At 40.4% G+C, this 14,894-nt stretch overlaps 1 protein-coding gene across 1 annotated transcript in view; it reads right to left on the bottom strand.

The window, feature by feature from the left end:
* Window positions 1-4,084: 4,084 nt before the first annotated feature.
* NPAS2 (neuronal PAS domain protein 2) overlaps window positions 4,085-14,894 on the bottom strand; it is a 150,912-nt gene continuing 140,102 nt past the window's right edge. Inside the window, exons 17-21 of the mRNA XM_067563513.1 lie at window positions 13,212-13,409; window positions 11,441-11,628; window positions 10,940-11,029; window positions 9,827-10,007; window positions 4,085-5,544 (exon numbers count right to left, since the gene is read on the bottom strand). Coding sequence (XP_067419614.1) covers window positions 5,371-5,544; window positions 9,827-10,007; window positions 10,940-11,029; window positions 11,441-11,628; window positions 13,212-13,409 — 831 coding nt within the window. The 3' untranslated portion in view covers window positions 4,085-5,370. The remainder of the gene's footprint in view (window positions 5,545-9,826; window positions 10,008-10,939; window positions 11,030-11,440; window positions 11,629-13,211; window positions 13,410-14,894) is intronic.

Raw genomic sequence — 14,894 nt, 5'->3', positions numbered from 1 at the left:
GCAATCCAGTGCAGTTACCCTGCAGCAACAATGCACCCCAGAACTTTGCAATAACCAAGTCATCCTACAGTAACCGTACAGTGGTGCAACCTAGTAACTTTAACCCAGTAATCTTACAGTAACAACACAGTGGAATAACCCTGTCACCCTACAATAAGAATCCAGTAACCCTACAATAACAATCGTGTAATAAGCCAGTAACCCTACAGTAACAGCAGGGCACTGCAACACTGAGAATAGTACCGATCATCTGCTATAAGCTATAGTCTGTCTCAGTCCAGCTGGGTACAATAAATCGACCCACAGTAATAAACACTGTCCTACAGTTAACATAGCACAGCCTAAGTGCTGTATAAGATCAGCATGTACAAAATAGCATTCTTACAGTAATAACCCAGTTTAGGCCTACAATAATACACAGCATGACTACCTACAATAATAGCCCATACTGCATTACGACCTTACAACAATAAGCCAGTGCAATATGCCTGCTCTGCAATAATAAACCAGTGCGGTGCGACAGCCCTACAGCAGTAAATTGGCATAGGATGTGACAATTCAAAATGGGACTAGGATGTGCAGGAGAAGTGAGACCAATAGTGTTTGAGAAAGGATGGATGTTCGCCCCAATTTATTCTTATGAGCATCATGTCCCTGTATAACAGCTGACTGGAAATCAAATATGGCAAGTTTACTGTTTCCTCCTGTAAACAGGTTTTTGCCCATGGCTATAGGACACCAACAAACATAAGATTATTGACTGCAAAAATGAACTGGTTCAGGGGAACACTGAGAGTGTCAAGGCTACAGCAAATTAAAAAAAAGATGAAGTGATAAGAAAATGGCTAGGGCAAGAAATAACACGCTTACAGAACATTTATGAAAGATAACTGTGATCGTTTTGACGTGTGAAGAGCGGATCCAGAAATCACATACATGGTGATATATAACAGAGTGCAAAGAACTAGAAACAGAGGAAGACTACGGATGCATTGGATAGACACACATAGAACAAAAAAGGATTAAAGATGAATTAAGCTCTGAAGCTGGTTCAAGACAGAAAGTGGTGGAAAGACTTCATCACCCCATCGTTGTTGTTGATCTGACAGACAAGGAATCAAAAAAGAAAGACATTATAGGATGCTGGGCTCAGTTTGGGCAGATTGTGTGTGAAATCAGAGAGCTGTATATATTAAGAACTAGTCCTGGTAATAAATGCTTTCTAAGCAATCTTCTATTTCCCTGACTTCCTTCATTTAATTATCCTAATGCTGATTCCCTGGGTCCTCTCACAAGACAGAATTCTAAGCAAATATTTATTCTCTCTCTTTTTATAGTGGCTTACTTTGTCAGCTTTCTCATGTAACCCCATCTGAATTTGAAATTTGCTATAAGAAGTTCTTGGCTTAAAAATAAGTAACTTATGCCACCTTCCTAACTGAAGTCCCTAGAAAAAAGACAGCTTTCACAGCTGTGCGTAACTCCAGCTTTCATTGTGAAACCAGTGCGTAGGGGTGGAGTGCACGGGGTACTGAGGAGGACTGGGAACGTGAGGAAAGTGGTGGGAGAGTTTGGGGAGGACATGGAACAGAGTTCTGTATTGGCTGTAGGGGGAATCTCAGACTGCAGTGTAATGAGGGACTTGAGCATCTCTGTCTGGCCTTCCAGTAGCTTTATCATCTGCTCCTACCCGTGTCCTTTCCAGGCTATCCAGCCTGAGTTTTTCATTAATTATCTCTCTCCACGCTCTTGTTTCACTATGTGCAGTATCTGCTGACTGCAGCACTTTGTGAAACTTACCCTCCTGACTACTCCTGGTTTGCTGTCTTATCTGACAGAGGTGCTCTGCTGATGTGGAGTGGGTGCTGAAGGGCCATAGAAACAATGAATAGAGACAGTATTGTGCGTGCGCTCAAAGCCATGAATCACAAACGTTATACTTACCTCTTTCTCACTGTCCCTTGGCTACTGCACAGCTCGGCCCAAGTCCTAAATAGTGTGAATTTGCCAGGGCGGGGTGGGAAGGGGAGAGTTTAAGAGGGAATAGGCAAGCAGGGACAAAGTGTCTGGGTGGTTTGCAAAAGGGTTTCCTACAATTGCCTAGGGAGACTATTCCAAATATTGGTACCCTTTTCCATAGGCTGTGGTAATCAAACCCAATCTCTCTCTCCTGAGGGTAACCAGGATGCAAGGGTGCATTTCCTGCATGCATGTGGCTTCAGACCAGCTCCACATGCTGCTCGCCAGTGTGCTGCTCTGGTCCCTGCAGAAATAATTGCCAGTTGGTGCGGCAAAGTTTCCTACAGCAGGGGGCGAAACAAGGCAGCTCTGCCAAGGAACCTTTGGCAGAGGATTGCAGAAAAATTACAGGATCACAGGAAAGTTTTGTAGAGATCTCTATGGAGGATTCCCGGGACATCTTGGTGTACATTAACAAACTTTTCTGCTGGGCCTTCACTGCGTAGCTGAATAAGCTCTGTTGTTAATTTCTGTCCATTATCCAACCTCTACCATATAACAAAGTACATGAGAGCTCAATTTTCTCTCACCATGCAGTATCAAAGCAAAAACACATGCTTACCAGAGCTTGCCTCCCCTGCTTCATGTGTGCTGGAGCTGGCGTGCTGGGATTGGCTAGACCCCTCCGAAGTCAAAAGGTGGTTCTGACTCCCTGTGCCACCAGACAACCCTGTTATGTGTTCTGCATCCTCCTTCAACTCCACTTCCTCGTCCACCACTTCATCCTCGGGGTTGACTCCACTGGCTTCCAGTCCCCTGAAGTATTCACAGGGTTCTTGTTGGTGGAGATCATATTGTCACCGAGGAAGTTGTGTAGCTCCTCGTAGAAGTGGCAGGTCTTTGGCACTGCACCAGAGCAATGGTTGACCTCCCTTGCCTTCTAGTACGCCTGCCTCACTCAGTCCTTGATGTTAGCACAGCACTGCTACATTCCCTTTTGTGTTCCTTCTCCTGCATGCCACTAGCAATCAGCCCGTAGGTATCAAATTCCTATGGCTGGAGCAAAGCTGCAACTGCACTGCCTCCTCTTCCCACAGATCCAAGAGCTCTAGTGTACTCCATGCGGGAGTGCGTCTGCTGTGGAAAGACGGCATGGTCAGCTGTGAAAATGCTGCATGAACTGTCTATGCTGAGCAAACAGGAAGAGGAATTAAAAAAATTCCAGGGCCTTTAAATGGGGGAGGGGTGCATACCTGTGTACCTTCAGGGCAGCGGAGTTCAAACTGCTGACCAGAGTGTTCATGATGGGCATTGTGGGACACTGCCTGGTGACATAAGCAAGCACAGTGGCTACCCCAGTGGTCCCCAAACTCAGCGGATTCTGGACCCTGCTCTTGGTGCCGGTCACCAGTCTTGGCTGTTGGCCCCCACTCTTGTCCACTGGTCGCCGATCCCGCATTCGGCTGTTGGCCCCTGCTCTTGGCTACCACTCTCAGCCCCTGCTCCCAGCTGCGGCCCCCAGCCCAGCTGCGACTCCGCTCCTGGCCCGGATGGGCGCAGACACATTCTATTACTTGCAAGGGAGATGTGAGAGGAAAACTTTGGGGACCACTGGTCTTCACTGATGCTGCATCTCTCTAACTACGTCACAAAAAGTGGTATGCCTCTCGTTGAAGTGGTTTTATGATATCACCATGGCAGGGGAGTTACACTGGTGGGAAGAGCGTTTCAGTGTGTACACCTCCACTGTTTTGTTGACGAAAGCTGACTTTTGTCAACAAAGCTGTGTAGTGTACACAAGGCCTAAGCCTCTGGCCCATAGCCTCTTGAAAATTTTAAGTGAAACGATATTTCCTGATGAGGAACTAGATACCTATAAGTACAGTTTAATGTTATCTTTTGTGGCTCCTTAGAGCAATATTATTCTGGTTACCTGTGATGAAATAAAGAGAGGAACAATTGTCAAAATAATTTTTTTTGTAAACCAACATTAAACAGTTTGTAAGGTGACAGTGCGTGTTTCAAGTCTAAATTGAATTACATAGTTAAAGATCCATAGGAAGGAGAATGTGTGTAAATTCTGTAGTACAGCCTTTCAGCTACTTTATTATGCGCCAGAGCAAATACAAATGTGCATTATTAAATGGAAAGAAAAAATAATTTGAGGATGTATATAGCATGAGACAAGAGCTCCCTTCACAACAGTGTTAATAATTCATTAATGTATTACTAAATACCCACTCACAAAAATAAATAAATAAAAAGCACAAGAAAAACCTGTATACTTGTGAAATGAGTTGATATTTAGTATACAAAATAATTTCCACATAATTCCATATAATTTTATTTGATATAGAAATAGGTCATTATTACAACAGCTGTACAATACACTACTTTTTATTTTATAATTACATAAAATCTTTCTTAGAAACATAAAACATACAAAAAAGCGAAAAGTGCATTTTTAAAGGAAAATTCAAATGTTATCATGAAAAAGATATGAGATAATAATTTGCAGCATCCCCAGTCAATGGGCCAAAATACAGTGCATATTCTTCAGATACTTGTTGCTATGAACAGCTGTTCATTTCTGCAGGACCCACTTTATATTATCAGAGCATCTACTAGAATTCTGGAATAATATAGCTGCATGATTGTGCTTATATTTTTAGTTCTCTTTTGCAGTCACAATTCACAGAGTAAACAGGAAACAGTTCAGTCTTTTTTGTTTTTGATCAAAAAGAGCAGGTAGGGTAAACTGCTTAATACTCTTAGGTTTCAGGTTATAAATCAAGGGCTATGGATTGTATAGCATTTTTAACTATGACTGGGCTTTCCATTTAATTTAGATGTTCTAGTTTGGCCACCAGAATAATGAAACAAACTTCTCTTTATAGAAAGTGCCTAGGTTATATCTTCTGTGCAGTTGTGCAAAACAAGAAAATAATAATAATCATCATAATAAAATAATCTCTTGTTCTCTCCTCTATAGATTTTTGTCTCAGTGCTTTTCATACACAGAAGATGAACTGAAACAGTGTAGGTCAAGTACCTCATGTGCCTGTCCATAGTCTTTAGGAATCGGAGTGCTCTCAGAAGGATGTACCAACAAGAATCTTCTGCTGCACATCAATCAGTAATGGAGTTGGCAGAGGATAGCATTCATGTTTATTTTACTCAGCCTAATGATACATAATATTATCATGAAACAGTGCAAATTGAATCCAACACCTTTTCTGTTGCATCGTCTGCTGCAGTCTGCACTCTGTGGTCAGTTACTGTCATGAAGATTTGAAATGAATGCATGTGCAAAAGTCAAAATTGTAGGTTCAAAGTCATTTCTTCTCTCCTGCCCCACAGGCCTATTGGTTATAGCTAATTGTGCATTGATTGTGCTGGTGTGGGACTCTATCATAGTGGCTGGGATAGATTTGATGATTCTGACAAGCTATTGGTTCTTCTTGAAGCAAGTGGCAGCAGCTGCTGCTGCATATGATGGTATCCTATACTTCCTTCCTGTTGTGAGTAGGACGGCAGGAGCAAAGAATCTGGTTGCTCACTGTGCAAAGAACTTGGTGTCTGCACCTATAGATAAAAAAAAATTCATTTGCGTGATTGGATACTATCACAAATAAATTCAAATTTTTGTTTCTTAATGTGAAGGGTATTTTACAAAATTATTAGTTTGCAGACTTATTCTTAGGCTAAATATTTCACAGGCTGGTTAGCTTAGCTAATAGGGCCTGATCCTGAAGTCAATGGGAGTTCTAAAATTGATTTTAATGGGAATAGGATCTGGCTGATAGTGCAGAAGTGGCTTTTCCATCAGTTCCTGTCTACAATACAGGTTTAATTCCATGCTTTTTGAAATCGATGGGAATTTTTCCATTGATTTCTCCTTGGGTTTGGGATCAAGCTTTACAGGCTCAAGTCAGCTGTCTTAGAAGTTAATAGGAAGACTCCCATTGACTTCAATATGGGTTGAATGAAGTCCAAAGGATAAATCAACTGGCTGGTTCATATCACCTGGTTCTTTAGACAATCTTCCGGACAACCTCTTGAGGAGGAAATAGGGTTAAAACAAAATAATGTGGTTTGTTTATTTATTTAAATAGGAATTACAGTGAAAGAAGAAATGCTATTCTGTCCAGGGTGGGGAAAAAAAGCACAGAAGACGTTAGAGTTCATGAAACAAGAATAAATCCTCTGGAGGGCATTTAAGATTTAGAAATTGGCTTTTGGCTTTAATATGTGATCAACCCATTTCCAGTCCAATCCACCTGCACTTTATACTAGTATATATGTATTCCTGAGAGTGGTAGTTCTTTGATGACTTATTTAATAACTATAATACTTTGCTCTTCCATCTCATCTTTCATACAAGGATTTGAGATCATTTTACAAATATTAATTACTACTTAGAGCACTCCTTTGCAGTAAGTACCCTGAGACCCATTTTGCAGATGGGCAGAAATTAAACAGTTTGCTCAAGTCACACAGGGAGACAGTGGCAGGGTGAGGAGCAGAATCCCAGAATCCAAACCTAGTTCCCATCTAATCATTGTAAAATGCTGTTTCTCACCATCCTTGACATCCTTTGCCTGACATGCATCTAAAACTATGAAATTAAGTGAGCTGATGCTTCATATACAATCATTTCCACAGTGTTGCACTCAGCTCAATGGAAGTTGCAGACATGTGCAGAGTGTTGAATTTGGCCTGTAGGCTCCATTCTGTCTCCTTTTTTCCCCTTTCAGCTTATTGCTTGTGACACCCTGTAACCCATGATCACCACTTTTATATGGTTATGATATATATTTTTTACAAAGTATGCCTTGTGAGGTATTATTTGAAAACTCAATCTACTGAACATCACTGTCCTTTTAAAATGTGTGTAACATTGTATATGGATCTATGAGATTTTACTATATGATTGTTACTGAAATATGCTGTAGTTCTGGGTAACACCCTGAGACAATTTTCTCAAAGACAAAGGCACAGGCATGCCAGCAAGGTGCTAAAAGGCGTGTTTTGCTAATGAACAACAAACCTCTCCAGGCGCTGATCACTCCCAGCCACCAGCATGCAAAGTCACTCCCGGCTGAGTACATGAATGCTAGGCCCAGCCGTCCATGAATAGATACAGGGCGACACCGCATATACCTCTCATCCCCAGCCTTGCCTCCCCCCAAAATGTGCGTCTTGTACCATTCGGTAGCACACTGGACCATACAAGCTCATAAATAAGTTTGTCATTCTAACAAGGGTAATGAATACGCACCAGCCTTGTTGTCCCGGGTGGAGGCTTCCCAAACACTTCAATCAAACACACGGGTTTAGATAAAACCAGTTTATTAACTAGAGAAAGATAGATAAACCACTTCATCAGGTTCACTAGCAGGGGAGTTGTAAGCAAGAAATTTACAAGTCACCTGAAGGACAGTTGGCAGCTCACCTACGCCATGGAACTGCATGACCTCATGACCCAGCAAAGACTCTTCCAGTGAAAAGCGTCAGAGTATAAAAAGGAGAGACAGCGACCTTCTCATCACCTCTCCTCCCCCATCTCTACTCACAGCACCTACAACACTTGACAGAACAAAGGAAGCTTTTGGAACCAGGGGAAGGGTTTCTAGCTGGAAGGTTTTCCAGCTAGCAGGGACCGATGTCAGCTTTTGGGTGAGAAAAACCTTTTTGCTTATTAGTCTTGGTAAAGTTGGGGAATTAGCTAGCATGTTTATCTATCTTTCTCTAGTTAATAAACCTGTTTTACTGTTTTACCTAAACCAGTGTGTTTGATTGAAGCGTTTGGGAAGCCTCCACCCGGGACAACAAAGCTGGTGCATATTTATTACCCTTTGTTGGATATAACGAACTTATTTATGAGCTTGTACAGTCCAGTGTGCTACTGAATGGTTCAAGATGCACATTTCGGGGGGAGGCAAGGCTGGGGCTGAGGGGTATGTGGGTGTCGCCCTGTATCTATTCATGCAGAGCATGCATCTACGCAGCTCGGAGTGACTTTGCATGCTGGTGGCTGGGAGTAATCAGCGCCTGAAGAAATGCGTTGTTCACTAGGAAAACAGTGCAAAAGGCCTCCCAGGCTTGAGAGCTAAGGGGACATCATGCAGTTCAGCAGTTCAGGTTGCATCCTGGGGAATGTCACACCAGTTCAGGCAATGGTCTGAACTTTCTTAAGACTTCAATAGGAGGTGGACCTGAGAATAAAATTTGGCCTTACTTATTTAACGTCTTTTAAAATTGGTAAAATTATATGGGACAAACAAATTGATGATACCAGCACTGTCATTCAACCTTTTTCAAGCTTAATCTTATCTTTTTACTTAATGTACCGTTATGATAAAAATGTGGCTATATTAAAAAAATAACACCTTCCTATTCCTCATATCTTCTTCTGATGAATCTTTCAGTCATATTTTCTTACTTTATTGCCACAAGTTTTTATTCCGATTAGCCCTGTAGCAGCAATACAACTACGGTAGCTGGATTCTGTTTTGGCTACCAAATCAGCAACAACATTGTCATCTAAGTTCTGTTGATACCGGACGCTTAGTGATCAGTGTGGATACTAGTAAGACACGGTATGCAGATCGATAAGGTTTAATGTGCAAGGTTTCTATAAATGTACTAGTTAAATATAAAGCCTAAAATTAACTACAATATATTATACTCATTAAATCTGGAGAGCTAAGCAGTTACTCAGAAGGCTGTATATAGGAATGGGGTTTTTTTAGGGGCCCTGCCAGGGAGTTAGTGGATCCTTCGGTCCAACCAGCAGCACCTTTGGTGGAATCAGGCATTGATGGAGTGCGCCCCTTTGTTTAAGTAGTGACTTTTTAAAATTTTTTATGTATACTTTTTATTTTATTATTTATTTATTAATTATTATACATTTTATTATTTACACTGGGTTTTTACTCTTAATTACATTTTGTTTTTATTATAATAATTGGGGTTGTTAAAACAACATTTGGTAACAAGAGGGGCAGTAATGTGTCCCTTGGCAGTGGAAAAATGTTCCCCCAGAAATTCAAGGATAGCTTGTTATTCCCCTCACTGTTATCTATGTGCAGCTGAAAGCATACATGTTATGTATTTCGTCTTATTACGTGCCGTGCTATGCAGAAAGTGAGACATCTGCAAGGTTACTCGGTATTCCTATTCGTCTCTGTCAATCGGAAGATGTCAGGCTGCTGAGGCCAGAATGGTCAAGCAAGCAACTTAAGCTATGCTAGGCCCCAAAACAGTGGTCAAGCAATTCAAATTGCACTGGTCCTCCAACAGTTTCACCTTCAGAAACTTTAATGCAGAATGTGATGATATAAAAGACAACAAAAAAACCCTGGATTTTCAGATCTCCTTTCAAATATGTGGTATTGGCAGCTAGAAAAATCATCTTTTGACTTGTAAACTGAGGAAATTTGATACAGAGTCAATGAGAGACTAAAGTGTAACTCCATGATGACAATTTTCTGACTGCAACTGTGCTTTAAGTACATTTGGGATTGTCATATTAATTTTTGAAATTACACTATCGGTATTTTTTAAAAACATATTCTGATTTACCTTAATGCTTAGTTGGTGTGTTTGAAAGGTTCACATAACATTTCAGGTCCTGAATCAATTTCCATGATATTTGCAAAATTTAACATCTTTAGTGCAGAAAACTATGGAGCACATGCCCTGTCATGTTCCCAATTAAGTTTATGGCAAAACTTCCACTGACTTTGGCGAGAGCATGATCAGATCCCATTTGTTCTGCCATCTAAAGATGGCAAGTTCTTTACTACTTTGCATATTATTACACAGATACAAATTGTATATTATCTTTTCTGTTCTAGCCCACCTGAAGGTAGCAATGCGGCTGATGTTGCTGGAGTTGCATAGGTTGCAGAGATGATGTCTGAGAAGACTGTGTTGCAGAAAACCCTGGATGTAACACTGCTTGTCCCATCAGCACTATAGGCGAACTGCTGCTGGAAGTTTGCAGTTCCAGATTTTGAAACATTCGCTGGTTTTGAGAATATCTATTTAAAAAAAAAATCAATTATAAACTGTTGAAAACTGAGATGTTCTGTCAGGATACTAGGGCTAAAATTCTTCTTCTTAAAATAGTCTCATTGGACCTTTAATGACAGGGACCTCAATTTCAAATCTCATCTGAATGACAGTGTCTCAAGTTGCACAGGTTCCCTGAGCAATATGTTGGGGAACTGGTTAATTACTGACTCAGAGGGAAGAATGGCAGCTAATGAATTATCTGCCTAAAATCCTGCAGCAGTTTAAGTTTCCTGAGACATCTCCTATTAACAGAGAGTTCAGTTTTGAGCCACTTTACAGGATTAGGGCTGGCACAGAATAAGGGAGAGGGAGTGGGAAGGGAAGACAATCAGGAACAAGATTGTAACTGAGATATTAAGCACAACTATATTTTCCCCTTTGGTTTTGAAGGAATGAGCCATTAATTTAGTTCAGTTAGCAGCTTTTCATGTAGCACTGAGATGTTAGGGGTCTGGTTCTCCTTTCACTCGTGTAAATCAGGAGTAACACTGATGTCAGACTAGAGTGAAAGGAGAATCAGGCCCTGGCAATTCAAGGTGGGTCCGTACTGAAGCTGAGCTCATATATTACATTATATTTCATATAGTATATTTCTTCTCTTACTCATCTTGGTGAATCAGAAATTCAGCACTGTGATAAGTACTAAGTGAGAGAGAGAGAAAAACAAAGAAAACCCTATTCTTGGTTTGCTGAAATCCCATTAACACATTCTATTTCTCACCATAGTAATTTTAGACACTGAACTGACCAGAAAAGGTAAGGTTAATCCTAGAAGCCTCTGACTCAAGGAGAATCAGGACAATAATGCATTACCGATGCTTACTAGTACTGGCTGATCTCATTCTAAAAGGCTTTCTCAAAAATCACTTCAGTGCTTTATTTTTCACAAGTAACATACTTAGTCTGGCGTCCGGCCATGCTATCTGAAGCGAGTCTTGAATTACAGGAACCAGGCATCATTGGCTGAATAGGCTGGCTGAGCAGCAGTCTTGCATGGAAAAGAGAAGAACTAATGTTACTCTGCTGCATGAATATGTATTCAGAGTCACAACCTAGTTCTAAGTGGTCTATTCATTTTTTGTAACCTGTTTTTTCTTTCAAGCCCATAGGAATGTTCATTCTAGTAAAGTGATTTTCAACCTTTTTTCATTTGCGGACCCCTAAAAATTGTGAATGGAGGTGTGGACCCCTTTGGAAATCTCAGACATCGTCTGTGGATCCTCAAGGGTCTGCGGGCCACAGGTTGAAAACCACTGTTCTAGTATCTTCCATTCCCCAACTTTTTAACATACCTCACCATCCTTAGTGTTCAGAATCCTCATCTGTCATGTAGTAGAATGATAAATGGACAGCTTTTTTGTTAGGGCAGAATTAATCAATTTATTAAAAAATCATTTACCTCAGTTGTCGGTCATGGCTAAAATCTGGACTAGCATGACACTGGCTGCTATCCTGTGCTATAGCAGCAGATGGAGCCATGTTCACAGCCTGTGTGAGCAGAGCAGAACTGCTAAATTGTGAAGTTAAGCTGCTGGGTGAGTGACTGTTGTTCTGCATTACTTGTGCACTTCTTATTGATTTCTGACCCTGGAACAGAGGGGTTTAAAAAAAAAAAAATATATATATATATATACACACACACACACATGTATTAATACTGTAGATTTGTATTAGGGCAGGGAATATATGAGCAAATCCTAAAGTGGGTCACAGGAGGTAGCCATGTTGATATATTCTGATTGGACTTCAGGATAGAAAAAGCAGTAGAAGTGAATGGCTGACATGTCCTGATCTGGTACATTACAATTGTTTTCCTGGATGTCTGGGGGGCAGACTGAGATCTGAGTACAAGTGCACAGAATAATGAGGGGAAAGACAGAGAAAGTAGACAAGGAAATTTTAAGTAATTGATTACTAGTTTTTGGAGAAAGACTTAAAATCACAGACTATGACCATATGACACAAGCACAGGCTTAATTATTACATGGTGTGGTGTGCCCCGTACGTATAGATGTGTACATGTGTGTACGCACATGCAGGTGCTATCGCAGTACAAATAATACATTTAAAAAATCTGCGGCAGCGTGGGGAAGTAGGCAAAGACAGAACAAGTGTTGGAGAAGAATGTTATTACACTCACATACGCACGGCATCTATTTCACAATGTTTTATTTTGTATCTTTTTCAGAGTACTTGACTCTGAAATCAGAGTACTGTGAAAGCAAAGCAGGCCCTGTAAGTCTATGAACCAGTTCTGGAGGCACAGAAAACCAGAAGACAATACCAAAGCAAAATTAGACGGGATCGTTATTGTCATCAAAGCCCTGTCATGGGAATAAACCTTACTATGTACTAAAGGATTTTTTATTATTATAATCCATGGTACCATTTTATTTCAATAGACTCATATAATACAGGGCATAGAGGTTAAGAGGTACGACTGCATGATTTGAAAGTAAAGTTGTAAATGTGTTCACCAAAGAGCAGTAGCAGGTTCACAAAAATAGGGGTGTGCGCTGGGATTCAATGGAAATGCAGAGAAAGCTCTGCAATAAGGAAGAAAGATAACTATGCTGGTCATACTCGCAGAATCACAGTTATTAATAATTAGAGTTTGATTTTATTTCTCTGGGCTGGAGTCGGTTGCTCTTGTAAAATGGTCTCCGTTCAGTTTCTTGTGGGCAAGCCCCACACATCAACAATACACCATTACAACTGGCCATAAATAGGCTCTGTTGATGGTCTGAGTTCCACGGCTGACTGGGCGTGCTCAGCGAACAACCCACCAGGACCAGGCTAAAGCACATTTTTGGTGCTGGAAAGGTTGTCCTGCAGTTGCCCATACTGTCAGTCTCCAGGGTTGTCAATCTGGCACCTCTCATGAACAATAAAAGAAAAATAGGTCACCTCCTCCTCTCCACACCCTCCCCTGTTCAGCTTTAAAACAGAAACAAGCTGGCTGCATAATGCTCCTGATTTAGATCTCTAAAAAAACAGATCTCACAGTCAAGTTGAAAGCTGTGGGAAGACGCTTTTGTTTAGAAAGAAAGATAAAAAAGGCCACACGTTTCTCTTTACAACACTGATGAAGTTTTCTGCAATCGTTCAGTAATGACTTCAGTGGCTTGTATCCACAGTAATTTTATTGTATTCAAAAATAATAGGTTTACCTGGCTTGATATCACATTTGCTTCTCTTATTATTTGTTGGTTTGCTGGTTGAGAAGATGCAATTTGCCCTTGAAGTGGAGGACTGGGGATAAGCTGCTGCTGTTGAGAAATGACCCCGGACCTCTGCTGTAGCTGCTGAGGATCTGGCTGCTGTATATTGCTAAAACTCAGGGACACCGTTGGCTGCTGTAAAAACATCTGGAAAAGAGCAGATAAGATTTTCTTTTTTTCTTTTTTTTTTTTTTTTTTTTAACAAAATGTCATATCCTAAAAGGGAGATCATAATATTTCTAGATTAATTACAATTATGCTATAATTAGTTGTGAATCAGATGCCCCTTTTTTAGACTATACATTATGCAGTCTATTTTTTGTTTTGAAGTATATTCACTGTTCATGAATGGTGCCTGAAGGCTGAAGTCCTCTCTCCACAGAGAAAAGCACAGGACTTGTAACAGCAGTTCAGTGGACATTAATTCTGTTCTGGAGGGGTTGTCTGGAGGGATAGAAGTATAATTCCATGGCCATTGAATCCTTGGCCTCTCTTTTTAGAAAAGAAAGCTGCCTTCAAATTTGTCTCTGATAGTTCAACACCACATCTGATGGTCTGTAGTCTTTTTAATGATGACACAGCCAGGCATAAGCTCCCAATGTTGCATGCCTGGGCCCTTGTCACTGAAAAGATATGTAAGGCTTTGTCTACTCTATGGAGCCTATGGCAGCATAGTTATGCTGTCATAGCTCCTAGTGTGGACACAGCTTACACAGATAGAAAGAAATCCCTCCCGACCCCAACAATGTCAGCTACATTGACAGAAACACTCTTCCCTCAACATAGCTGCATTTACACTGGAGGTTACATCAATTTAGCTATGCTGGCCAGGGATGTGGTGTTTTCATACCCCTGATGAACACAGCTATGTCAACATAACTTCTAAGTGTAGACCAAAGCTTTATAAACTGGTGATCACTATACTTTGGTCTAACTTCCAGTCAGATAACTATCTCCTAGTGTGACTCTTAGCCAGTCATGAGGGGCATATAATACCATGACAAAAAGCTAACAGAGCACCTGCTACCTACTCAATACTTCTGTAAACAATTTGATGCTACTTATTTTACTTCAGTTTCTTTTGTTTTTCTAGGCCTATTTCTTCTGTTATAGTAATATGAGAAAAAAGCCATTATTTAGACAATATCTTATTAATATCTTATTAATTGTCTTTGTAGCATTTAAAACTTAGCCAGCATGCCACATCAGAGTCTACATAGCTGCACTCATGTAGCAGAAGGCATTCTTGGGTCAGATTCTGATTTCACACCAGTTTTACACTTAATGTAACTCTATTAACTTCAGTGGAGTTACTCATGATTTACCTTGGTTTAAGTGAAATGAGATTCAATCCTTCTTCAGCATCATGCCTCAAAATGCATCTGAGGTATGTCCAGTAACATATATCTTGTATTACCAATTTCCTAAACTGTCACGACCCTTACAATTTCTTTTTGGAAAGATAACACACCTTTCTTCAACAGAGCTGACACGGTAAATTGTGTTTCCTTTGTGTAAGTATGTTTTGATGCATTGTATAAGTACATATTTACCTAATTTTAAAAATACATAGTTTGTTCATTAAATTACAACGTAAGTTTTAAAATGTCTATATTATTTTAATTGAAAAAA

This window comes from Emydura macquarii, unplaced genomic scaffold (assembly GCF_026122565.2).
Source record: "Emydura macquarii macquarii isolate MOO-44397 ecotype Brisbane River unplaced genomic scaffold, CSIRO-AGI_Emac_v2 contig_2531, whole genome shotgun sequence".
Classification (NCBI taxonomy): Eukaryota; Metazoa; Chordata; order Testudines; family Chelidae; genus Emydura; species Emydura macquarii.
Note: the sequence above shows the minus strand (reverse complement) of the source record. Positions and strands in the feature narration are given on the sequence as shown.